We start from the raw sequence: 27,371 nt of genomic DNA on the forward strand, positions 1-27,371 counted from the left end.
AATTTCTGCCAGGGTATGCAAACTGTTGAGCACAACTGTACATACATACAACATTATAAATATTTTATCTATAATGCCCCAAAAATAGAATAGCATCTAAAATCACTTCCTACACTTTGAGTGAATGATCCTTCATTGAAATTACAATACACATAGCAAGATGTTTCTCCAGCTCTCTCTGACAGTTTATCTTTCCACCTTAAAAAACCTTCTAACCAGATACCTGTTGTAAATTCCTACATGTTAATCAGCTTTCACACATCGCAATTAAAAAGACCTTAATTTACAACCATTTTCCTGTAACTCCAACAAAGGGTTTTCCCCCCCTCTAGCTTTTTGAGATCTGGGGTTGTGCTCTTCCTTTCTACATATTGATAGAGAAGGATGCTGAATTTAAACTTACTCTTCTAGTCAATGACTGTTGTGAAACCAGAATTACTGAAAAGACTATCTTTAGTAGCAGCATGTGTTTGTTATGCTTTCTACTACTAAAATACACTCAACGGTGTCTACCTTTTTTCCTCCTATTTTTAGTTTGTGAATTCTCTGAAGACAATTTTTTGCAATTGTATTTTATATTTTAACATTTTAGCAAAAAAATAACACCTATATTAGGATTCAGATTGTATGGCAGTTTATGGAATTTATAGTAAGAGAAGGGTCTAGCCACATACTAAGGAGCTCGCTAGGTCTGAGATATCATTTCATTTTTTTGGTTAATTTCAAGTAATTTGCGCTCTATCCATAAACCATTGAACTTTCCTTCTCAGTACGTAAACACAGTTTGTTGTTTGGAAATCTATCTTTGAAACCATCTTTGAAAGGTTCTGCATTAATACAGCATCATGCCGTGATGTTTGGTTTATTAGTCTATATTATGGTGTCCACTGTGCATTGTGTCCAGACGAGGCTGTTTAAAATATAGGTAAATAATTTACAAACAGAACGGGAAAAATCATTGGTATCTTAATAATTCCCAAATATTATGTTTAAAGGCATCAAAGGCAATTTAAAAATTCTGGGAAAATAGCTTCCAATAAATTCTTCTTATTCCATGCTATGCGGAATGCCACTGCAAATATTAAGAGAGCAATTATTGTAGTTTGATTTAAACACATGGATGGAATGGAATGCATCCAGGTAGGCAAACAGTTGGTCATAACAGCTAAATTGCATTTTCCAGGAATTTACTTATTACAAGAATGCAAACTAAAAAACTGTTTACCAGGTATATTCTCAGTTTGTGTGGATCAGTACAACTCTTGTTGTTTTTGTATATGCTGGGCCTTACATTTTTAATCTACCTAGTGGAGTCCATATTTTGTAGTATTACAAAATCAAATTTAGAAAAAAAGATTGTTATTATTAAGACTCAATATTTGAAAGAGCCACCACTGGGTATAAAGTGCATCTGTTAGTATTTGTAAGTAAGTCTCTACCAGTATCATGCATTCTTCAAGTTTTAACCATTTTCTAAGCACAATTACTCAAGCTGTGATTGTTAATGATCTTAGATAGTCCAATATTTTCCCATCAGAATGTGTGTCAGTGATGACACAAGGATGATGCACTGCTTTGTACACACACTGACTAACACCAGGATCTCGTAGGTATAAAAAGAGTTTTCCCTGGAGCTTTCCACGACAGACATGTTGTCAGTTGAGCAAATATAATCACTGACTCATTTGGAGCAGTAAAGCACTGCAGACTGACACATGTCTGCTAGGTAACCTTACACCTCCATTGTTATTTGTGCTCCGGGAGGCATAACCACCTAGCAAAGCTAGTGGGTATGCGGCAGCCTCCCGGAGTAAAATGCCAGAGCTGAAAACGCTTGCGCTGTGCATCTGCACAGCAACAGCATTTCAGCCAATCAGGTAATCAGGAGAGCCGTGCTGAGCGCGGGAATCCTGATTGCCTCAGATTTTTTAAATGGCATCATTGATGGAGGACTCTATTTTTGTGTCTGCCACAGATTTAGTGGATGCCTCTCTTAAAGGCAGCCCCATCAATGTTAGAAAGCTCCATAAGTGAGCTTTCCCTGACAGTTATCTATCCTCTTCATCTTCTGAGGAGGATTTGGTCCCAGTTTTAAGCAAAAAGAAAAAGGAAGGCGGCTGGTCTCTTCCGCCAGTTCCTCGTCTGAGGAAAACTTCTCTGCTCCTCCTTCCCCTCATACTCGTTTGAGTAAGTGTAAAATTAAGGGGACAGGGCCCCAAAAAAGGAATAGCGTGTTTCCCTCGTTTGAGCACCAGAAACACCTTCCAGAGAAAAAGGACAAATCTCGTTGGAGGTTAGATAGTCTCTCTCCTTCCTCTTCTAGAGCGTTAGCTCACTCTTCCTCCCAAAGCCGTTCCAGTTCCAGATACGGCTCTCCAGAAATAGACTGGGAATCCGAGGAAGTGGTACATTCAGCAGCTACCACTGAGCGAGGGAAGCTAAGCAATGTTCAGATGGCCAGAGTAAGTCTCCTAGGAAAGACTTTCCCATCAAAATTATTTCACTCTAGATGGGCTATGGAGCACGATTCTGAGGTTAGAGATTTTGCTAAACTAGCCTTCAGATCCCCCTTGGTTAAGGAGGATGACCTTCTCCTCAGGAACCACATTGGTATCCCGGACATTCAGGCTTTAATGGCTCCAGAGGTAGATCTTGCTCTGTTATCTTTCACAGGGAGCAGCATATCCTCTGATCCCACAGACCAGACTTTTCGCAATATACAGTTCAAAATTGCTGATACTGTGGGCCCACTATTACTGATGCTGGATAAGGCAGAAAAAGAAGGCAATGCTCAGAAACCTTCTGCTTCATCTCTGTTGGCATCTAAGATGTCTCTTTTAAAAGCATCTGGCAGGGCAGTGCTAATTATTGGCCAATCCTTTAATTACATATCAAACATCCATAGATCCCGCTGGCTCCATGCAGCAGGTCTGTCCGACCTAGCCCCCAAATCGCATGAGTTCCCAAATTTGGAGGATTCTTACCTATTCGGTCTCTCGTTCATTCAGGAGGTTAAAGGCTGTTACAAGGCAAGGAGATCCTTTTCAGAACTCAAGAAGTCTGTCCCTGGCTACAAAAAGCCCTTTCGGACAGAGGGTCGCCCCTATAGGGCTGCAGGAGCGTCCCGAGAAGCCTCTCACCAGGCCCAGTACCGCCACTACAGTGAAAGACATAAGCTCCCGGGCGGTGGCAGAGGAGCGCATTCCAGAGGCGGTTCAGCTTCCAAAAGAAACCCCATGCATTCAAGTAAGTGTGCCTCCTCATATGCCACTAAATTGGAAAGATTTTTCAAAGGGGTTTACAACTCCCCCTTTTAAGGTTCCCAGTCCAGAAATTTGCACCCAACAGAGAGTTGAACCCAGTGCTAGATGCCTCCCTTTCCTTAGCTTTAAGTCAAGGGAAGATAGAGTTGGCAGACATGTCTATTACAGGATGGGTCAGCCCATTGTTCCCAATCCCAAAATCAGACGGTTCCTGGAGTCCTAAACATGAGGTCTCTTCAAAAGGAAAAGGTTCAGGATGGAGGGTTTATCAGATCTTCCAGGCTTAGTACAGAAAGCTTTTTTCTGCATAAAGTTAGACCTAAAAGATGCCTTCCATTCAGTCCCGATAGCCAAGAAACACAGGCGTTTTCTCAGGTTTTAGTGGAAAGGAAAAGTGTGGCAGTGGACCGTTATGGTGTTTGGCCTATCCAACGCACCATACACATTCTCCAGAATTATGAAATCAGTGATAGCTCATGTCAGGCTAAAAGGTTTCATGTGTTTGTACCATCTACACGACATCCTTCTCATGCACCCAGATGGGGAAGTCCTTGCTTCTCAAAGGGATTACCTTGCTTCCCTTTTACAAGTCCTAGGATTTGTAGTAAATTTACAGAAATCAGCCCTAATTCCCACTCAAAGCATCCTCTTTCTGGGTTTCGTACAGGACTATGTCTCTAGGAATCCCTCAAGACAAATGGGACAAATTACTGGCACATCTGACCTTATCCCTCAGGCACCAGAGTTGGTCCTTGAGAGACCTAGCAAAGATTATCTGGAAATTAATAGCTTTAACACCAGCATACGACAATTCCCCCTTACTTTGCAGAAGAAGTCAGCTGTTTTTAGGGAATCGACTAAGACAGGGCGGCCATTGGAAATCAAAATCCGATCAGAGAAGAGTTAGAAGGTCAGAGAAGAGTTAAAGTCCATTCTGAAGTTAGAAATTCCACTGCCTCGTCCCCTGTTAGAGCAGCCTGTGGCAGTCACTCTGACGTCAGATGCCTCAAGTCACGGTTGGGGTGCGTTTACAGCCCAGAACGCCATAAGAGGAATTTGGTCAGAAGAGAGTCACCTCCATATAAACATCCTTGAGTTAAGAGCTATAAAATTAGCTCTCCAGTGCCTAGTTCCTCTAAACCAGTCACCGACGTCGGTAAAAGTCCAATCGGACAACAGGACAGCGGTGGCTTATATAAACCACAGAGGGGGCACAAGATCAAGGGGTCTTTGTTTAGAGGCTCTAGATCTTTGGTCTTGGGCTTTAACAAGCAATGTTCAGGTTTTCGCAGAATACGTTCCGGGAGAGGCGAACGAGCTTGCAGACTCTCTCTCTCGCCAAAGTTTGTCCCTGGCAACGATTCAATTAAAGATTGCTTTATTCCAACGGATAGAAAGCAATTTTGGCCAGAGACAGGTAGATCGGTTTGAATCCCAAACATCTGCACAAACTCCCAGGTTTGTCTGCTGGACCTGGACAAAGGGAGCTCGGAAAATGGATGCAATGTCTTTCCAATGGACAGATGTTCCAGCCCCTTATGCTTTCCCCCCTCCATCTTTACTGATTAAAGTGCTGGAGAAGATCTGCAGGGACAGGGTACAGAGCTTAGTTCTCGTTTATTCAGTATGGACCTCCAGACCCTGATATACCTTGATCCATCAGTTAGCCAAGGGAACCAAGATCCCATTGGGCATGACAGTGGACTGCTTTCAGGGAACCAGCAATCTTCTGTTCAAGCTCCCGCAGCTGATGTGGATAGCAGCCCTTGTAGGCTGTTAACACATCCCCTTTTATCGGATCAGGTCTTGGATATTATTAACTAATTTTTAAGACGTAGAACTAGGGTAAGTTATAGAAAGATGATTGAGGAATTCAAAGAATGGGAGGTTTATTTTCTGTCTAACACACAGGGATCTGATACCGTTCCATTGGCTTTAGAATTTCTTACCCTTAAGTTCCATTCTGGTTTATCTGTCAGTTCAATCAAGATCTGTTTTAAACTTCCTGATCCCCAACCTTACTCAGGATGCCCTGTGTTTGAGATTAGGGTTATCCGTCTGCCGCCCATATACCCCACGCTACACATCTACTTGGGATGTAGACATCTTATTAAATTTACTTAATTCTTTAGATAATGCTAAAATTGATTTAAGATGGACTGCTATTAAGTTGGCTTCTCTGCTGTCCTTGACCCTGGCAGCTAGAGGAGCCGAGTTATCTCAAATCCATATTTCAGATCCTTGGTTGTCCAGGACCCCATATTATACTAAAAGGCAGACAAAAAACATCCCATTTTTCTCCTGGTCCGGTAGAATTGGATTTGGTTCAAGATCCTTCCGAACCAGGCTTATGTTTAGTCAGTTTGTTACAATCGTACCTTCAACTTTCTGCTGTATTTAGAAATGATATCAGTCAATTATTCATTACATTATTCATTACTTCTCTATGCTCCATCACCAACACTTATGTCTTGTTATAAGATACAAGGAAATAACCACTGGAAGCAGATGTTTTGCAAACATACTAAATAGTGAGCCCTCTGGAACACCGAAAAATAGTGAAATATTTAAATAGGTGGGAATGCAAATGCAAAGGATCAGAGTATAAATTCCCAAGGAAAATTCCCAATATATTAACAATGGTAAAAAGAGACTAGAAAATAAACATAAGAAAAATATGGGGTATTTAAATGGAGAATGTGTGCAGGGGAAGAATATCCCTAAAGAAGTCCACAGGATGAAACAATTATGTTTTTATTTCTATCTGCACTATTTTCTCGTCTCTTTTTACCTTGAAGTGTAAGAAGATCCTACTATATCGATTACTTTATTCCACACCTGATTAAGGATAATGTGCCTGATATCCCTTTACCTTTTGTGAATTTACCTTATAACTATTGTGTGTCTTTACATCAGTATACACTGATCACACTATGTTCAGTTTGTATATCATAAATAGACACCACAAACTACGCTCTCACAAAACAAGTTTGTATTATTATTCCATTGTTAATACCTTGGGAATTTTCCTTGGGAATTTATACTCTGATCCTTTGCATTTGTATTCCGACCTATTTGTATGTTTCACTTATGTCCCGTTGCTGTTTATGCCTTTTAAACCTCACCCCACCTAGTTGTGTGTCTCTCTCCATTCTCCTCACCTCCTTGTCTGTCTCTTCAGAACCCATACTTCCTTGAGTGTTTTTCATTGATGCTGCTCCTCCTTCTGATGAAGTCATCCAGATGGATTATCTCAGCCAATCAAATGTTTTTCCATAGGGAAACATTGAGTGCCCTACAGCATCATAGAAAATCATTACAATTCTTCTCTATGGGAAGACTTACCGTCATTAATCTTTCTAATGACACTGGATGTGAAGACTTTTTAAAGTGTTCTCTAACAAGAGCCACCAGTGGTTGTCTTATTGACAGCCACTAGAGATGCCTTGAGTAACAAATGTAAACACAGCGGTTTCTCAGAAACAGCAATGCTTACATTTATCACATTGCTGGGACAGTATCTAGTCACTAAGATAAGTACATTAAATTAAACACTTTGGTGTTATAAATACAAAGCTGTATTCCTAAAACTAAGGTGTTCCTCTGCCCATCCTTCCTTCGCCCCCCACACCCTAAAGGTTTAAATAACCGTTAAATTCACTCACCTTATTCTATGTTTTATATTGCAGGGTTAAGAAGACAGGGACATTGCACCCTGACCATTTCATTGAGATGAAGTGGTCTGGGCGTCTATAGTGTTCCCTTAAACTGCAATCGTGTGGTGATAATGTTAAAACCTTTAAAAGCAGCAATGCAAACAGAATTCCAACACTGTAATGAAAATGGTAATTACTGTACTATAGAAATAGGACAATTAAGAAATATAGACAATACAATTAGAATTAAACATAATTAGATTTAAAAAAAAGGCAAGAGAAAGAAGCAAGGTTTAGAAAACAGAGAAGTGAAGCTGCAAAAGAGGTATAAACAAGACAGGCTCTTGTCCATTTAAGTTTGCGTATTAGTTAATTCATTTTTCTCCACCAGATTCCTGTGTTCTGCAATTGCGGCCAAATTAGAACTGAATATTTCAGGAATCACTCAGGGAATAATTCTCACACAGTTCCTTAAACATTTACCCAAATTAATAACTTCCAAAATGGCTTCAAGAACTGCTAACAGACATACAGTATAAAATAAAATGAATTAATTACAAAACAAACATAAACAGATGAGAGCTAACCTTGACTTTTACCTCTTTTCCAGCTAACATTCCAACTTTCATTTGCATTTCTACGTACATGAAGCTGAAAGAGGCCAATTTGGGAAAAATAGTCAAAATAAATAAAGGCTACAAAACATCAAGAAGATGGAAACAACTGAAGTTAGAAATAGAGCTACATAATGAGCTACAATTTTGTAAAACATTGTGCAATTTCTCTTTATTACTATACAGGTTATATATTATGATTAGGGATACAGATGCCAAAAGCACACATCAAGATCTAAAAGAGCATTTGCACTGCCAGAGACATCTGTATTACCCTATTAGTGCCCCCCAGTGACTTGCTAAGGGAACGTAAGGAAACAGGGAATGGAATCTTAAAAAGTGACTATGCTGTGTGTGCTTATTTGCATGATGTTCAATGTATAACACTCTGTATGGGAAGTAATTCATTTAGAGCCTCTGTGTATGACGCAGATATTTTCCTTGATTTTCATCCCTGATATGCAAATGTTGCACCAGTATATATTTGGGAATATATACGCCATCTTGCCTTATTTATAATTAGTTGATGCTTTAATAAAACACTGTTTTTGTATGAAGTAACCCTTACTGGCATTAAAATAAAGAAATAAAGCAAATTTAATTACACGGTCGCTCTGTGTTTGTGCCACCATACTAGTCCATAAAAGTAGCCTCCAAACACATGTGTTTGTAGACTACTTGTAGGGTTGAGGGATGCTGCTTGTGATGTAGTGTTCCTGTATGTCAATGTGCTGAGTTAGAATTAATCTGCCTTGTTTTACCTATTGTACTGAGTTGCAGAATATGTTGGCACTATATATATGTTATTCTAATAATTACGATTGCGTGTGTAAGGAGGCTGTATGCAGTATTGTAATGGTGGGAATGCAGCTTGTGATGTGTGTGTAGGGAGGCTGTATGTGGATAGGATTGTTGAACATCTAAAAACACATGGATTTCAAGATCAGAGACAACATGGGTTTACTTCAGGGAGATCATGCCAAACTAATCTTATTGATTTTTTTGATTGGGTAACTAAAATTATAGATCAGGGTGGTGCAGTAGACATTGCTTACCTAGATTTCAGTAAGGCTTTTGACACTGTTGCACATAGAAGGCTTATCAATAAACTGCAATCTTTAAGTTTGGATTCCAATATTGTTGAATGGGTTAGGCAATGGCTGAATGACAGGCAACAGAGGGTTGTAGTCAATAGAGTATATTCGAAGCTTGGGCTTGTCACCAGTGGGGTACCTCAGGAATCTGTACTTGGACCCATTCTCTTTAATATTTTTATTAGTGATATTGCAGAAGGTCTTGATGGTAAGGTATGTCTTTTTGCTGATGATACTAAGATATGTAACAGGGTTGATGTTCCAGGAGGGATAAGCCAAATGGCAAATGATTTAGGTAAACTAGAAAAATGGTCAGAGTTGTGGCAACTGACATTTAATGTGGATAAGTGCAAGATAATGCATCTTGGACGCAAAAACCCAAGGGCAGAGTACAGAATATTTGATAGAGTCCTAACCTCAACATCTGAGGAAAGGGATTTAGGGGTGATTATTTCTGATGACTTAAAGGTAGGCAGACAATGTAATAGAGCAGCAGGAAATGCTAGCAGAATGCTTGGTTGTATAGGGAGAGGTATTAGCAGTAGAAAGAGGGAAGTGCTCATGCCATTGTACAGAACACTGGTGAGACCTCACTTGGAGTATTGTACGCAGTACTGGAGACCGTATCTTCAGAAGGATATTGATACCTTAGAGAGAGTTCAAAGAAGGGCTACTAAACTGGTTCATGGATTTCAGGATAAAACTTATCAGGAAAGGTTAAAGGATCTTAACATGTATAGCTTGGAGGAAAGACGAGACAGGGGGGATATGATAGAAACATTTAAATACATAAAGGGAATCAACAAAGTAAAGGAGGAGACTATATTTAAAAGAAGAAAAACTACCACAACAAGAGAACATAGTCTTAAATTAGAGGGACAAAGGATTAAAAATAATATCAGGAAGTATTACTTTACTGAGAGGGTAGTGGATGCATGGAATAGCCTTCCAGCTGAAGTGTTAGAAGTTAACACAGTAAAGGAGTTTAAGCATGCGTGGGATAGGCATAAAACTATCCTAACTATAAGATAAGGCCAGAGACTAATGAAAGTATTTAGAAAATTGGGCAGACTAGATGGGCCGAATGGTTCCTATCTGCCGTTACATTCTATGTTTCTATGTTTCTATAGAGGCTGCAGTATGTGTGTGTGGATAGTGACTGCAATGTGTGCAAAGGGATTTGGCCTGTAGAAAGTGCGGGGGGACGGGGACGCAGGGATTGAAGAATCTGCAGTGGCTTTAGTGGGTGCACGAGTCATAGGGGCAGCATCGGGTACTGGGAGGTAATGGTGCTGTGGTTGGTCCAGTGAGGTATAGGGGCTGTAGTGAGTGCAAGGATGTTTACATAGCTGAAAAGAGACTTGCGTCCATCAAGGTCATTACATTTTTTTTTTCTGTTGATCCAAAAGAATGCACGTCCAATTTTGCAACAAACTAGGGGGGGAAATCCTTCTTGGGTTAGGGGCCGTAGTGGGTGCATGGAGGGTTAGTGGCTGTAGTGGATGCAGGAAGGCATCGGAGCTGTAGTGGGTGAGGTGGGTTAGGGACTGTGGTGGGTGCAGAAAGGCAAAGGGACTTTGGTGGGTGCAGGAGTAACCTATCAATGCCATCAGTGAAATAATGGCTTTCTGGCTGGGGAGATCTCTGATGTGATCTCCCCAGCCTGAGCATGGCTGTGCAGCTGGCCTTGCCCCTGACTGCCTTGGTCCATGACCGATCTGACCGTGTGGTCAGTCTGCCCCTGGTTTCCACTAAATTTATCTTGCTGTATGTTTTGGCACTTTTATTATTTTTTTCAAAAATAAATTAACCATGTTATATTCCCCTTGGCTGTCAATCAGGCAACCGTTTACTTTCTGGTTTGGTTAGCACAGTGAAGCTTAATTCAAGAAACAGGCAAATGCTCAGAGCACCTGTCTTGCAAAGAATTCTCATTGAGCTGCACTGGGTAGTCTGTGATTGGACAGCCAGCAAAATTCTGTGCTTGCAGGCTGTTTTTAGATATAACCCCAATGAAAAATCCACATTTTCGGGGTATCTAATAAATAGTGATTTCTTTATGGGGGGACACACTGGAGTATTTTTTTTATTAGAATATGTTGAAAGTTTGCAGTCATTAACTTTAATTACCGTATTTATCGGCGTATAACACGCACTTTTTCTCCCTGAAAATAGGGAGAAAATCATGGGTGCGTGTTATACGCCGATATCCCACATTTACTTACCTGTCTTGAAGCGTGGGCCGGCTTCACAGCGCGCACCGCGGAACTGGAACTTAAATTTCAGGTTCCGGTTTCCGGCGGGACTGAAAGGAAGTGTGCACACTATTGTGTGCACACTTCCTTTCAGTCCCGCCGGTACTGGAACTTAAATTTCAGGTTCCGGTTTCCGGCGGGACTGAAAGGAAGTGTGCACACTATTGTGTGCACACTTCCTTTCAGTCCCGCCGGAAACCGGAACCTGAAATTTAAGTTCCAGTTCCGCGGTGCGCGCTGTGAAGCCGGCCCACGCTTCAAGATAGGTAAGTAAATATGGGACAGAGGGAAAGTGCACTAGGGGACACTATGGGAGGGGGGGGACACACACTATGGGGGGTGGAGAATAGTATGGGAGGGGGGGAAGAATACTATGGAAAGGGGGGGTGGAGAATACTATGGGGGGAGAGAATACTATGGGAGGGGGGGGATTACTATGGAAAGGGGGGGGAACACTATGGGATGAGGGGGGGGGAATACTATGGGAGGGGTGGAAATTTCCTGGAATTTCCTTCTGGAAATGAGGTGCGTGTTATACGCCGGGGCGTGTTATACGCCGATAAATACTATAATTTTTAATCTGATAGCATCAAGCGCTGATAATCCATATTAATCTCTCCTGGCATTCATTCGCAGACTTTCCACACTAATACACACTGGCATTCATACACCAACACTCTCCTGTGTTCACACTATAGTTTTGAAAGCATTTTTCGGTTGCCAGCCCCCCGTCAGAGAAGTAAAAGGTGTTTTTCTCACCGGTATTCCAGTGCTGCGCCAATCTCGTTGCAGCTGGTATCATCCAAATTTGATGATATCAGCCAATCTAATGCTTTCCTACAGGGAAGCATTGAGAGGCTATTGCGCATGCACAGCAAGACACCACACTGCACTAATCAGCATCTCCTCATAGAGTTGCATTGAATAAATGAAACTTTGGGATGTGTTCAAGTCTACATGCAGAGGATGAAGACGTTGAACATCAGTGCCTCCCACTAAAGGTGTTCCTAGGCAGTAATGTAAAGGGTCCATGATATAACTTTGCCCAGGGGCCCAGAAGGCTGTCAGTCTGTCCCAGCCTAGCAGATGTGCAGCACCGATTCCCTTGACCATCATTAGACCACAGTATGACCAGGGAATATTGTGTCCCACCATGGGACCATACGACCACCAAGGAATGTTGTGTCCCACATCCCTGGCTAGAGGTAAAAAGCAGGGAGGGGTAATAAACGTTAATAAAAATAATAATTAAAAAATAAAAATGACTGTCACCCTCCATAGAACACAAACCCTATCCCATCCCAGAAATTCTCACACATACACACTATACCCCCTACATACACTGCATACTCTACACAAATGCACACTGTAACCCTTACATCAAGGCTCAACTAGGAATTTTGTCCTGGCATCTGGGCATTTGTTAGCCCGTACTTTCCAAGGCAGCCAGCCAGCTGAGGAAGAATGGAGGCGGCCGGCAGGCTGAGGAAGAAGTGGGGTGGGCAGCCAGCCAGCTGATTGAGAATGAAGGTGGGTGACTGGGATGGAATGTAGATGGGCAGTGATGGAGCTGTAATCTGCAAGCTCTTCTTGCTCTGCTTCCTTGCGTACCCAGCTATGATGCTTGGAGACGGAATACAACGTCACTCCAGCCCCGGCATCACTAAACGGCACACAAGGGAGCAGTGCAAGAAGAGCTTAAAGATTTTAACAGTCACACTGGATGCCACTCCAGCTATACCAAAGGTAGGGAAGCTAAGTGGACTTAAATTGAATTAAGGCACTGAAGAAGACTGTGACTCAGTCAAAACGTGTTTGCTGCCTCTCTTTTATTGAGAGGCATGTTGTTGTGGTGGTAGTGTATATATTTTTTTGTTGTTTTACACACTGCTTTTATAAGTCCTATTTGTATATTTTATATTTTTAAACATCAAATAAAACCTTTTCAAGCAACAAGCCATGGTTGGTGTACAACCTAAGCCAGAATTGGCACCTTGAAGCTCTTAATATAGAGCCTGGGACGGCTCTACACTTGTGAGTGTTACCCATATCAAGAGTTTTCTTTGTATGTATACAGGGCCGTCGCTCCCTATATGCCAACTAGGCGGCCGGCACTAACTTTATGTGCAAGTTTGCTCTGGGGCTGCCCCTCTATTATTTCGAGTGTGCCGTCGGGCATTTTACCAGGCACTAGGGAGCACTTACATTGCCGCTCACTGGCGCCTTGTAGAACACCGGTCATGCAGCATCCACGTCAGACCTCAGAGCCAGACCCAATCCCAAACATCTAATGTGAAGCAGCGCGAGGGCGATTCAATTGCCCGCTCCCGCCCCATCCCCTGTAAGTGGGGGCAAGTGGCGGGAGAATAGCAGAGGCGGGGCTGAGACAGGAAGTGATGGACCACCAGGCGCAGGCAACATAACAACACTAATGGAGGTAAGATGTGTGTCAGAGAATGTGTGATAGTCTGCTTCAGTCCGTATGTTTGTGCATGTCAGTCTCTGTATGGGTCAGTGTGTGTCTCTGCATGGGTCAGTGTTTGTGTCTGCATGGGTCAGTGTGTGTGTATGTGTCTGCATGGGTCAGTGTATGTGTGTTTGTGGGTCAGTGTTTGTGTCTGCATAGTTGTCAGGAGACTTACCTTATGTGGAAGTGTCAAAAGGATGCCAGAGGTCAGGATAAACAAAGAGTAGCCGAAGTCAAAGGATGCCAGCATAAACGAAGTCAGAAGCAGGAGTCAATATGGAGTACAAGTACAGGAGACTTGAACACAGGAACTGAACCCATAAACCAGGATCAAAGAGCTGACAAAGTTCCCAGGGCAAGGCAGTGCTTATATACCCAACTGATGACTGATGAATCTTGGATGAAGCACAGCAATAGATGAAGTCCAGCCCCCAGTGTTGCAGACAAGTCAGGATTAACAGGACTAGAACAATTCCAAGGACTAGGAACTGCTGTGGCTGAAAGACAGCAGGCCCAGGACAGCAAAGGTTCAAATCCCCTGCTTCCGGGCGACCACGTCTGGATGTCACGGTGAGAACTGTGACAATGGTTCATTGTGTGTGTCGGTATGGGTCAGTATTTGTGAATCTGCATGGATCAGTGTGTGTATATTGGTCAGTGCATGTGCATTAGTTTGCATGGATCAGTGTATGTTTACACTTGAGTCAGCATGTGTTAGTCTGCATGAGTGGGGGTGGCAAAATATTTTTTGCCTAGGGTGGCGAAAATGCTTGCACCAACTGGCCCTGTATGTATACATACAGTTCGCACTATGTATTTTTGTATTATTTTATAGATTCTTGCTGAACCAAGTACTACATAATACAGTTGGATATCCAATACTCTTGGGAAGTATACTATTTAATAATCACTGGGTGGTGTATAATAGTGGTTAGATTTGTTATAACTATTGTTTGTTCATTTTTAATGCACTTTGAGGTGGTTGGGCACATGAAGCTCCGATACACCTGCTGTTTATAGCCTTTATTATAAACTGAATTAAAAAAAAATAATTTGTGTGTGTGTAATAGAATGTGTTTGTCTATCTTTCTGTCAATGAATGCGTGTGTGTGTGTCAGTGTGTGCATGTGTCTCTGTCTGTTTTTGAGTGTGTGTGTCTTTGTCTGTCTATCTATGAGTGTTGGTGTCTGTCAGAGAGTGTATCTGTTTTGATGACCAGCCCCCCTCCAATCGCATGGGAAAGGTGTTTTTGCTCACCTTTTTCCCCACGCCGTAAAGGTCTCCCGTGGCTGTCCCTGCCCCCATGGCTGAGATAATTAAGCTTGATGATCACAGCCAATACGATCCGTGCAGCGCTGGAAATAAGGTACGTTTTAGGGGGGACAGGGATTGGCCAGGGGAGCTAAATAGTTAGTTTAACCTTTTAGGACGGAGGGCGTACAATTACGTCCTTTTTTAAGCGGCTCTAAACGCCGCCGGGCCTAATTGTACGCCCTCCGTTTTTTTTTTTTTACTTACCCTTATCGCGGTTGGGGGGACTCCCAGGGAGTCCCCTGCGGCACGTCCGCCCTCCAGCAGCCCCCCCGGCCATGTGAGAGTGAGGTCCTTGCAAGGACCTCACAATCACATGGCCGGTATAGCTGACTCAGGCATTGCCAGCAGGGGGACCAACTGTAATGACAGTTAGTCCCCCTGCTGGCTGAAATCAAATTAAAAAAAAAGTCAAATAAGTGTAAAAAAAAATAATTATATACTTAGATCATATATATATATATATATATATATATATATATATATATATATATATATATATATATATATATATATATATATATATATGATCTAAGTATATATATATACACATATACATACACACACATACACTGTCTAGGTGTATTTTACTATTAATATATATATAATTATATATATATATGTATTAATATCAAATTACACGTAGACTGATACTGATTAAATATATATATAATTATTGTTATATATATATTTATATATAATATAAAAAAATGTAAATACGTAAAAAAATAATTAAAAATAAATAATTACAAAATATATAGATGTGTGTTATTTCGTTCTAACTGTATTGTGATATTAATATATATATTTATATCAAAATACACGTAGAACAAAATAATATATCTATTTACATAAATATATACCTATATATCACTATATATACACCTATATATAAATAAAAATATAAAAAATAATTATATATATATATTCGTATATATACACATATGTATATATATATATATATATACATATATTACTTCTACACATATATTTATGTAATATTTTTACATAATTAGGTATCCTAATTAATTACAATTAATGGGACCTGCCTGACAACCCATGCCGAAAGTATAGGGAATTTAATTTAACCCTATAACTTTCCAAGACACCATAAAACCTGTACATGGGGGGTACTGTTTTACTCAGGAGACTTCGCTGAACACAAATATTAGTGTTTCAAAACAGTAAAATGTATTACAACGATGATATCAGTAAAAGTTAAGTTTTTTGCATTTTTCACGCACAAACAGCACTTACACGGACGATTTTATTGCTGGAATACTTTTTACTGTTTTGAAACACAAATATTTGTACTCAGCGAAGTCTCCAGAGTACAACAGTACCCCTCATGTACAGGTTTTATGGTGTTTTCAAAAGTTACAGCGTCAAATATAAGGCTTGTGTTTCATTTTTTTCACATCAAAATTCGCCAGATTGCTTACGTTGCCTTTGTGACCCTATGGTAGCCCAAGAATGAAAATTACCCCTATGATGGCATACCATTTGCAATAGTAGACAACCCAAGGTATTGCAAATAGGGTATGTCCAGTCTTTTTTAGTAGCCACTTAGTCACAAACACTGGCCAAAATTGGCGTTTTTTGCATTTTTCACACACAAACAAATACTAACGCTAAATTTGGCCGGTGTTTGTGACCAAATGGCTACTAAAAAAGACTGGACATACCCCATTTGCAATACCTTGGGTTGTCTACTATTGCAAATGGTATGCCATTATTGGTGTACATTTAATTCCTGGGCTACTATACAGTCAATTTCAAATGTAACGTGCTATATTTGACCCTGTAACTTCCCAAAACACCATAAAACCTGTACATAGGGGGTACTGTTTTACACGTGAGACTTTGCTGAATACAAATATGTGTATTTTATTACAGTAAAAGCAAACAGTATTATGACATTGACAGTTAAAATGTCATGTAGAACTAAAAAAATAACATTTCTTATTTTCTCCCATTTTTTTCATATTAAATTATCTTTCATAGCTAAATATTTGATATTAAATGAAAGCCATGTTTCCCCTGAATAAAATGATATATAATAAGGGTGCATTTAATATGAAAGAGGTGAATTACGGTTGGACAGACATATAGCGCAAACGCCAGGTTTTGTTTACCTTTTGTTTTGTTCACAACTTGTACATTTGGCTCAGTCCTTAAGGGGTTAACACTATAGGGTCAGGAATACGTTTGTGTTCCTGACCCTATAGAGTTCCTTTAAAAAATTTATTTTTGTCATTTGAAAATAAAGCTTTGTTAGTTAAAAAAAAAAACTATCCTTACTTTTTTAGATGGTTCCTAGATTCAAAGCAAATTTGGCAAGCACTGCATCACACACATTGCATCCACTATACACACACACTACATCCTCTACAAACACACACTGCATGCATTATACGTTACACATAAGCTGAACTCTACTGTAATTATGGTACAGTTCGTTTTATTTTTTCCTAAATTTCTAGTTAAAATATATGGCATGTCTTATATTCCGGTGATAGATAAATGTATTAATAAGCTAAAAATAAAGAATTTCAACAAAATATGGATAAATAAATATATTGGTATGTATAATAATTTTAGATGCATGTATGTGTAGTTTTGTGTATCAAATACCTATAAAGTATCTCTGTATATCAAAAGATGAAGAAATAAACATGTATCAATATTTGGAGTGTGAGACAGTTAAATACCACAGATAAATCATTATATAGAAGCACATATTGATTTGTATCAGTTAATGTAATATATACAGTGATACCATGATGCGTATCGTTAGAACCATGTTAAAATACTGAATCTATATGCATATAAGTAACTTGGATCCCTCGTACTGCACGTCCTCCCATAGCTGTGTAGAAAAACTTTTGACTAGACTTGCCCCCCTGCTGGATAGCTGAATTAGTGTTCAGCCCTGACTGACTGTTGTTGATCTGGACTCCTCCTAAATCCGTTCGTACGACTTTAAGAACTGCCGGCTGCCTGAGATCGGTGTGAGTCAGAGCTGCACATGGTGCTGGGAGGACAAGTTCAGAGACCCTTTCTAAGGGATCCAGAGTCAGAGCAGACATGACTTGGAAGGAGCTGTGTGTCCCTTTATTGCTGTCCCTGCTGCAGCCCTGCACCCAGAGCCTGAAGCCCTATGACCTGCTATATGACAATGGGATTGAGGCATATTACAAGAATGAGTACCAAAAGGTGGTGGATTACATGGAGGGCTCCCTACACAGCTACCATCAGCTCAGGCTGACTAAAATCAGATGCAGGTTGGGCTGTAAGGAGAGGTATCCCATGGAGCTGAAACCCAGGTTTTGGGGTTTGAGTTTTTTCAGTGTTATGCTGTCTAGGGCAGCCTGTGTGACAAAGTGTGAGGAGGGAAGCCTAGGCACCTTGTCAGTACACAGGGTCAGTGAGGACATCAAGAGTGAATTTTACAGGAGGATCCCATACAACTTCCTGCAGAGGGCATACTTCAAGGTAAGACCTAGTCCCTATGTATGATCGTTAACTGAGACTGCTCCATGTGTTAATCTCGCAGGCAGCCCCTGTTGCCCCCTATGCAATGCACAGAGTATAGTACCCAATGTGAAGTATCACAATAAATACACGCTATCCTGAGAGATCATTTTCTATAATAGTACTACAACTCCTTTGCTTTGTCAGCCTTAAAGCTGCCAAAGCATCATGGGAGTTGTAGTTGTACAACATTTGGGGTATTTACAATTGGCCACCCTTTCACTGAATGAACCTGTGAAGTAATGTAAGCCTCCAGAGCTACTATCACAGATACTTTGTTAATTTGTTAGTCTCGTGTGCTTTATACTGCTTCCTCTGCCCTGCCCCCACACCCACTACTAGTGAATTAATTGGATTGCAGTATTTTTGATTTATTTATTTATTTTTGCAGTATGGTTAATGGGGGTACACAAACAATATATTACAGAGTTTTACATATTACAGACTTTTAAATATAAGTTTGGTTAATTACTTGGCTGTAATTACTGTGTGTACAATAAGACAGAATATTAACACTTTCAAAGCTAGCTTTTGTATTGATTGTCAATTTGTTTCAATTTCAAACATATGGCATATGACCGAAACATTTTTGTTTGTTATACCTGTGTGTATTGAACCATTTAGTTTTTTTGTTTTTGTTTTTCCAGTTGTTTTTAATTTTGTTTTTCATAATTCCAGTGCTCTTTATAAGGGAATCTGTCAATAAAATAATCATTTAATATTTCCTGACAAACTAGAAAAGACTGTCACATGCAAATCTTAGTCTGTCTCATCCTTATCTGTTCATCATCATCAGTTTGTGAGGGGAAAACACTAAATCTGCCATTGTATTTACTAATGAATTCCATGTAGCTTCCTTTTGTCATGGTAATTTTAGAATGTTTAGCCTGAATTAGCACACTGTGTAAACTTCTGGAAGGGGCCACATGTGTCTTTCCATTTCCTGTCCCATATAACTTTGTTAAACTCAGCCAAACAAAGCTCCATATAAATTTTGTAAAACTCAAGTCCTATAAAAACTGGTCCATGATAGGTACCTTAACTGATTTATCTGAATGCAGAGTGCTGCGCACATTGGGGATTATTTATTAAACCCTGAATTGTACTGAAAATAAAATCTGTATTGCAACATTTACTTGTTACAATTTAGATATTTTAGCCCCAAGTTTATGATTCCAGTTATGAAGCTGTAAAATTTGGGGCTTAGTGTTGAAGGCCAAGACCAATATTTACATACATGTTAGTAATATATTTGTATTAATATTGTTGTGTATTGTGTATATATATTTTTTTTATTTTTTTTATATATATTTTTTTTCAGTAACGTTTTAATTTCCCAATGTGGTTTCTTTTACAAACTAATTACGAGAATTAAAGAGACACTATAGGCACCAAAACAACTTTAGCTTAATGAAGCAGTAGAGTCATTATGCCCCTGCAGTCTCACTGCTCAATTCTCTGCAATTTAGGATTTAAATCGCTTTGTTTATACAATTATAGTCAGACCTCCCTGCATGTGACTAATACAGCCTTCCTAAACACTTCCTGTGAAGCGAGATCTAATGTTTAAACATTATTGCACATTCTGTTTAATTGAGAATGTTCTACCTCCTGCTCTGTTAATAGTGTTCTAGACCCTACAGGAGTCTTCTGTGTGTGATTACAGTGTAATTTACAGAGCAGGAGATATAAACTTCTAAAGCAAGTTGACATCTGATTGAACATGAAACCATTTTTCTTTATTTTTTTTCATGCAAGCTGTGTGAGTCTCAGCCAGGGGAGTTGTGGCAAGGGCTGCATAAACCAAAACAAAGTGGTTTAACTCCTAAAAAATGGCAGATAATTGAGCTGTGAGACTGCAGGCGTGTGACATATACATCCAAACTGCTTCATTAAGCTAAAATTGTTTTGATGCCTTGATTTAACCCTTTAAAGGAACACTGGAGCATTGGGAATACATATCTGTATTCCTAATGCCACAGCACTGATGGATGGGCCTTATCAATTTAGGTCTCTCCTCCATCAAACAAATACTGAAATCCCCCAAGGTTTCACTCCATGAATTCCACTTATTTGAAATCCCTCCCAAAAAGGTACTATTCCAAATCTGTGTGATATTAACAAAATGGAGGACAAGTTAGTAAACATTTCCTCGTATTTTAGTATTCTTCTTTTCTATTTTTGACTTGGCATATTTTAAAGCTTGTGCAGCTTGCTGCCCAGGAGGCGTGACTAGTGGCAATTCCCAAATATTGTTACATTAATCCACTATTCCATAACTGCCTTGAATGAATGTTCATACAGACATGCAAGGCAGTCATGGCCCACTCCACCTGACTGGTGCTATGGGCTCTATTTCTGTTCAAAGTAAACGTTGATTGTATGATGCACGTCACCAATCTCTTACCATATGTTTTCTATCTATCGCTATATATTCTCAATCTTCTTTTTTTTTTTTTTTTTTTTATATATTTTTTGTATATTGCATATTACTTTTATTACTTTTGAATGACCGTGAAAAACTTTTAATGAGTGCAAGACAAACTCAATGGTAACACAATATGGAATGGTTTTCTGTATGTAACTTCAACCCTTCCATCATCTGCTCATGCAGCTGTTTACATTTACAGCTTGAGGAACCTGTGCCTCAGAAATAAAACGTATTTATTTTTCTCTTAAAGGGATGGTAGTGCACATTTATCAGTCAGTTTTTCAATTTCATTTGTTGAAAGAAAAAATGGGGAAGAAAAAAGATCTAAATGACTTTGACAAGGGCCTAATATTGTTTATTTATATGATGCCATAGCATCTCCAAAACTCAAGTTTTGTGGGGTGTTCCTGATATGCAATGGTTAGTACCTACCAAAAGTGGTGCAAGGAAGGATAACCAGTGAACCGGCTCAAGGATCATTGATACATGCGGGGAGCAAATGCTAGGCTGTCTGGTCAAATCGCATCAGGAGCTACTGTAGCTCAAAATGCTGAAAAAACGTAATACCGGCCATGATAGAAAGGTCTCACACAGTACATTGCAGTTTGCTGCATATGGGGCTCCGTAGCCACAGATCGATCAAAGTGCCCACGATGACCACTGTCCACCACAGTGAGCATCAGTACTAGACTATGACTTGGCTTGCTCCATGTTTTCTTTTGGATCAGTTGGTTGGCCAGGTACATTATGGGAAGATGGCAGGCTAGCGGAAGAGATGGCAGCAAGATGCACTATGGGAAGAGATGGCAGCAAGATGCACTATGGGAAGAAGGCAGGCCAGCGGAAGCAGTGTTATGCTGTGGGTAATGTTCTGCTGGAAATCTTGTGCTCTGGCATTCATGTGGATGTTACTTTGACATATACCTTCTACCTAGATATTGTTGCAGACCACTTACACTCCTTCATGGCAATGGTGTTCCCTGATGGCAATGGCCTATTTCCACATCATAATACACACTTCACAAATTGTTCAGGAATGGTTTGAGGAACATTACAAAAAGTTCAAGGTGTTGCCTTGGCATCCACATTTCTCAGATCTATGATAAGTAGTTAATTCATGTGTTCCAGTTCCACTCATCACTTATTATTATTATTATTATTATTATTATTATTATTATTATTATTATTATTATTACTCTTTTACACAAAGTACCTTGTTAGCCTGTGAGCTTACAATCTAAAGATTATAATGGGGATTAGTAAAAGGGAGAGCGTTAGAAAGAGGAATTTAGAAGTCATGGCCAGAGACAATTAAATGAAAGTGAATTTAATTGCTCTATATATTGATAGCAGCCATAATGTAGGGTACAGAGTTTGCAGAGTGCTCCTTTTTTAACTTGCGAAAAATTACAAAACAACTGAACCATAATTACAGACAAGGGGTGGGATGTTTAGGGTATTGGGTGTCCCTGACAACGCAGCTTTGGATGTTGTTTATTTACTTAAGGGGCACTTTGGTGCATTATCCAAAGCCCCTTGTAATTATTGCAGTTTTTGATAACCCTGCAATGTAATTATTGCAGCTTAACTCCATCTCTAGTTAGGCGACTTTTGGTCGCATAGCTGACGCTGGGCGACCTCACGCTTTGCACGAGGACATCCAGCATCACCCAAAATACACTACTTGCCTGCTGACGTTGACGGAGGAGTCTAACCAACGCCGAGGGACATCGGCACTGAAATCAGGAATTTTAACCCTTTCAGCAACTCGGAGGGGGCTGTGACGGACGGGGGTACTATAGGTCACTATAGTGCCAGAAAAACAAGCTTCCCTTTGCTCTCTACCTTCTAGCACACCGTGTGTGATGGAAAAAGACCTGCCTGTTAATTGGCCCTACTCACTCTTTGACTTGTATAATAACTGTTTTAATTGATTGTAAAACATTTTTTTGTAAATGTATTTTTATTGAACATTTTTCGTCATTACTTTAAAAAACCGTGTGGACTCGCAGGTCTCATTCGAATGTTGCAATTTCAATCAAATAGGAGAAGTATTTAGTATCTAAACATAGTATGGTGACACGCAGGTCACAGATGAAAGCGTATCGCAGAGACATAATGGACTCGCAGGTCCGAGATGAAATCTATCTTCTCATAAGGCGATTTGGTCTTCTCGGTTGGGGTTCACTTTAGTTTTTTTTTTTTTTTTTTTTTTTTAGATTCAGCAGATTGTAATATGTTTTCGTGGTATGGATCGTGTGGGTTACGTAGGTCCTATGTTAAATTTGCATAGAGTGGTATTAGTTAAGTGCGTGATATATCTATATGGCTACATATGTCGGTGGCTCCTAAGGGCTCCAAGGTCCCGGCCTCTAAATTCGTATTCTCTAGTAATCAGTATTCTGTGCGGTATATTTTTTGGATAAACAGTAAGTGACATGTAGGTATAACTCTAGTGATCTGTGTGTCTGGCGTTCGTGGATGATTGGAGTGAGTGGTGTTTGTTGGGCTTCTATGTCCATCCCAATTATGTTGTCCTCCTTCCTCTCCTTCCTGTGTCGTATGTCCAAGCCTTGTGCTCATCAGATAGCCGGGTTGTTTATATGTGCAATGTGAGTTCCTTAGAAAGGAGAACTATCCTCATTCGGCATGCGATCGTGGCTCTGAGATCAAGGTATACAGTCTCTAGGGCAGTAGTGTGTGTGGTTCGTTCTTGGGTCTCCTGTTGTCTAGTCCCATCTTGGGTATTGGTGTGTGAGTCGGCTATGGTGGCCTGTGTTCTGTGTACGGTCTGTGTGTTTCCGTTCATCGGGTTCGGGAGGTTATTGCGAGTAGAGTATGCTGCTATGTTTTGCGGCTTCGTGGGTTGTGTTTGTGGGGTGGCTGTACGTGGGTAGTGTGTTGTGCATGGGGGGGTGTTGTAGCTGTAGTGTGCATGTCGTGTGTTTGGGGGGGTCCCCTTAGCTCCCTACCCCGACCGCCGCGTCTCTCCCGTCTTGTCTCGCTACGTACATTATCCAGGGTTGCCATTTGTTTACATGTTTCGTGAGGGTGTCTCGCACGGTCGCGTGCATTTCTTCTGCGAATCTGATCTCTTCTACCCTGTGTAACCATTGCTCCATTGTAGGGGCGTGTGTCGTTTTCTATAGGGCTGGGATTAACGCCTTGGCCACGTCAAGTAGGTGGCGTAGGATGGATCGTTTGTATTTTGAGATCGGGCCCCTAGTGTGATGCAGGAGAGTGTATTCTATAGACAATTGCGTTGTGGCACATCTTTAATGCGAGCTGTAATCTGGTTCCAGAACGGTCTGATGTTGGGGCAGTCCCACCAGATATGTTTTAGCGTTCCGATATCTGTCTCACATCTCCAGCATGTCGCCGAGGTGTTGGGGAATATTCTGTGTAGAAGGTCTGGGGTTCTGTACCAGAATGTTAATAGCTTATAGTTCATTTCTTGGTATTTTGAACTAATCGTAGATTTGTGATGAAGGATGAGAATTTTGTCCCATTGTGCGTCGGTGATGCTTTCCCATTTTTCTTTATATCTTCGTGTTGCCTGTTGACCATCCGTAAGTAGGTATTGGTAGAGTGTCGCCGTTGGTTTCTGGATTGGTGTTTTTTTTTTTTTCTTTTTCAATTTGACAATTTTTATTTTATTTGTCATGAATAAAACGAGTGGGGATACAGAAAGGAAGAGAGAGGAGGGGATAAGGTTGTGGTATGTTCTCAGCCCATACATTACTTTATATCAACTTTGTACAGTACATTTTACGTTCAAGGTTACTTTACACATCAAATTAACTTAATACAGCATAATATTATTCCGTGTGTCTACTCTCGTGAACTCTAAGTCATAATGGTTGCTATTTGTGCCTTCAGGCTTCCTCGTCTCAATGTTACACTATAGCCTGTATGTGGTTGTTCCAGGTATGGTTCTCAGGGGACCAACTCATGTCGGGTGTTTCTTTGCCCAGTTCTCCCACACTTCATGTCTCCAACTCGCCTGAGGCGAGATTATTATAATGGTGGATTCATATTTCCCGATTTGGGAAAGGTACCGTATTATTTCTTGCATTGTCGCATTATTGGGTGAGAGCCAGTTTTTAGCTATGAGCTGTTGGGCTGCAACTAGTATATAGAATATTAAGTATTTGGTTGGCTTGGGGTAGTAGGTATCATGTAGAAATAATAGTAAGGAGGCTGGGGAGTTCGGTATTGTGACCGATGTGTGTTGGTGTATTAATGATATGACTGCCCTCCAATATGGCTGAAGTTTCGAGCACTTCCACCAGGTGTGGAGGAACGAGCCAGTCTCTTTTTTGCATCTCCAGCAAACACTAGACATAGATGGGTTTATGGTAGCGAGTCTTGTGGGGACCATATACCAGCGATAGAGAAGTTTACGGGTGATCTTTAGGTGGGTTGGATTGGTGTTTTTATGTCGCAAATGTCCTCAAACCATGTGAGGGCTCTGTGCACCTCTTGTTTGTTCGGTAGTGTGTGATAGAAGTGCGTCAGCTGGGAGTATCTGAATCTGCGCATGGGCGTTGGTGGGCCCTCCATCAGTTGTTCCAGGGGGTCAGTCCAGTGGCGGTTAGCGTTTTGTGGAGTGGGATGAAGTCCGCACCCTGCAGAAAGTCCCAGGCTTTGATCGGGAGGCCTCCTCCTAATGTTTGGTTGTGTGTTATCGTGGTCATCGGGCTGGGTGTTGGGGAGATAGTCGCCGTACCCCTTATTGTCGACCATGTTCGGAGGGTTTGGCTCGCCGGGAAGGGTGTGTAGGGATTATTGTGTCGTGGCAGTTTCTGATTCCATAGGGGTGCAAAGATGGATGGGCCGCCTGATTCCTTGTCCTGGGCCACCCACTGTTTGCATCTTGGGCTAGTGTGCCATTCCAGTATCCGTTGTAGGGCTGTCGCTTGGTGGTATTTGCGTAGGTCTGGGAGTGCCAGTCCGCCTTGTCTCCTGTTCTTGCACAGTATTTCATATGTCAGTCGTGGTCTGCATCCTCTCCAGACTTAGGTCAGGAACGCGGTTTTTAGTGTCGCGAAAAAGGTAATCGGCAGTGCCAATGGGATTGTATGGAATAAGTATAGTAATTGATTGTAAAATGTATTAGTCTTTTGATCTCCAGATTGATTTGTACAGTGCTTTCTATGTATGTTTTGGGAACTCGTTTATTTAATTATTTGTCATTTGGAAACCTTACTTCAAGATAATGTAACAGGACCTAAACATTCACTGTTGCAGATGGTGCAATTAATGTAAGACTGGTAGCATTTATCACCTGGTAAATTAGTTTTGTTTTGGATGTATTCATTAGCATATTAAGGAAATAAACAAATCGCTGTATGCATATGAAGAAAGCAGATCTAAAATGTCCTCAGTACTTTGAGTGATGTGGTCAGAAGGCTCTACTAAGTTATCTATGTAATTGCTGCCTGTGGAAGTTGGGACCTTGCTTTCAGTTTGAAGCCTCACTGACAATTCGGTAAATCATAGGGGACTGATTTCAAACAGGTGGAACCAGTAAGCGAAAATTGTGATTTAATTTTTAAATAGAAAATAGAGGAAGTAGCTGACTTTATTTATAAACTTGAACAAGAACCAGGGGTTGCAGCCATGAACTGCATTAACTTGGTTGTGGTTTATGATTCACTGAGTGACCATTTTGCTGTAAAGCTGCCAGTTCAGTGTGCCAGTTTTACAATTTAAAAAAAAATATAAAGTTGTAATTTGCAGGCTTTTTTTTTACAAATCATTTCATGTTCTTTGGAAATGGTTTATTTAAAACGTGTGAGTTCTATTTTGATTTCGTAAACCATTTTTTTTTTTTTTTTTAAATTCTTTATTTTGGTGTGCATAGAGAGTACATACACACAGGCATTGCCACAACAGCAGATACCTGCGATTCTAGGTTAATAGACATAGATTTAGACTGCACAATTTTTATATATATTAGTCATGCTTGGCTCATAGTTAAACGTTGATAGTGAAATGTCGATTATGTCAGTAAGCTGGCAACATAAATCAGATAACTGGCATATACACTGACATCAAGGGTAAGTATTTTGAAACTATAGTATACACATACATGCTCAGTTTGTAGGGTATGCAAAAATAACTTCAGGCGTCAGAATGGCAGAACGTGGTAACCGACTCTAAACAGTGACATTGCATATTAGGGCGCATTTGCTAAAGCGTGTGACTACGTCTCCTGGGCTCTCTAGCTTACAATTATACTGCCTAGTTCTAACGTGGTGCAGGTTTAACATTACTCCCTGGGAAGAAACAAAAGTAACCGCAACATGTGAGGTAAGAGTTATGAGTGGCATACATTTGCATCTATGCAGGAGGGATTCAGGAGACCTTATTAGGATACTAAAAGAGAGGGAAACAGAATTAAAAGGAAAAAACAAAAAGCAGTAATAAAGCTATAAGTCCAGGCAGGGCAGGCCAGAGTTCAAGAGGAACAAGTCGTGGAAAGCAAATACCGGGTAGTCTTAGTTCGTAGCGTTGCACCTTTATGGGCGATAGCCCCATGTACCATGTGGTATCCTTGTCCCCTCACGTGTAATTAGGGGAGCATGGGTGCGGTGCGGTGCGGTTGTGTCCTAGTTCACCCGATGCCAGCCGTGGGTAGGGCTCTGATCCGCCTTGCACCTGTTGTCATCGGATCGATGGGGTGTCGTGGAAGGCAGCGGAACCTGGCAGGCTTGCTGGTATGAAGCTGTGTCGTTTTTCGA

General features: G+C 40.6%; 2 protein-coding genes across 2 annotated transcripts in view; one reads left to right on the forward strand and one right to left on the reverse strand.

Annotated features, from left to right (window-relative positions):
- The window catches only part of TP63 (tumor protein p63), a 401,462-nt gene that overhangs the window by 36,263 nt on the left and 337,828 nt on the right, over nt 1-27,371 (reverse strand). The window lies entirely within an intron of this gene.
- Nucleotides 17,589-27,371, forward strand: part of P3H2 (prolyl 3-hydroxylase 2) — a 208,036-nt gene continuing 198,253 nt past the window's right edge. Inside the window, exon 1 of the mRNA XM_063442798.1 lies at nt 17,589-18,155. Coding sequence (XP_063298868.1) covers nt 17,748-18,155 — 408 coding nt within the window. The 5' untranslated portion in view covers nt 17,589-17,747. The remainder of the gene's footprint in view (nt 18,156-27,371) is intronic.

The sequence above is a fragment of the Pelobates fuscus genome, chromosome 2, assembly GCF_036172605.1.
Source record: "Pelobates fuscus isolate aPelFus1 chromosome 2, aPelFus1.pri, whole genome shotgun sequence".
Taxonomy (NCBI): Eukaryota; Metazoa; Chordata; class Amphibia; order Anura; family Pelobatidae; genus Pelobates; species Pelobates fuscus.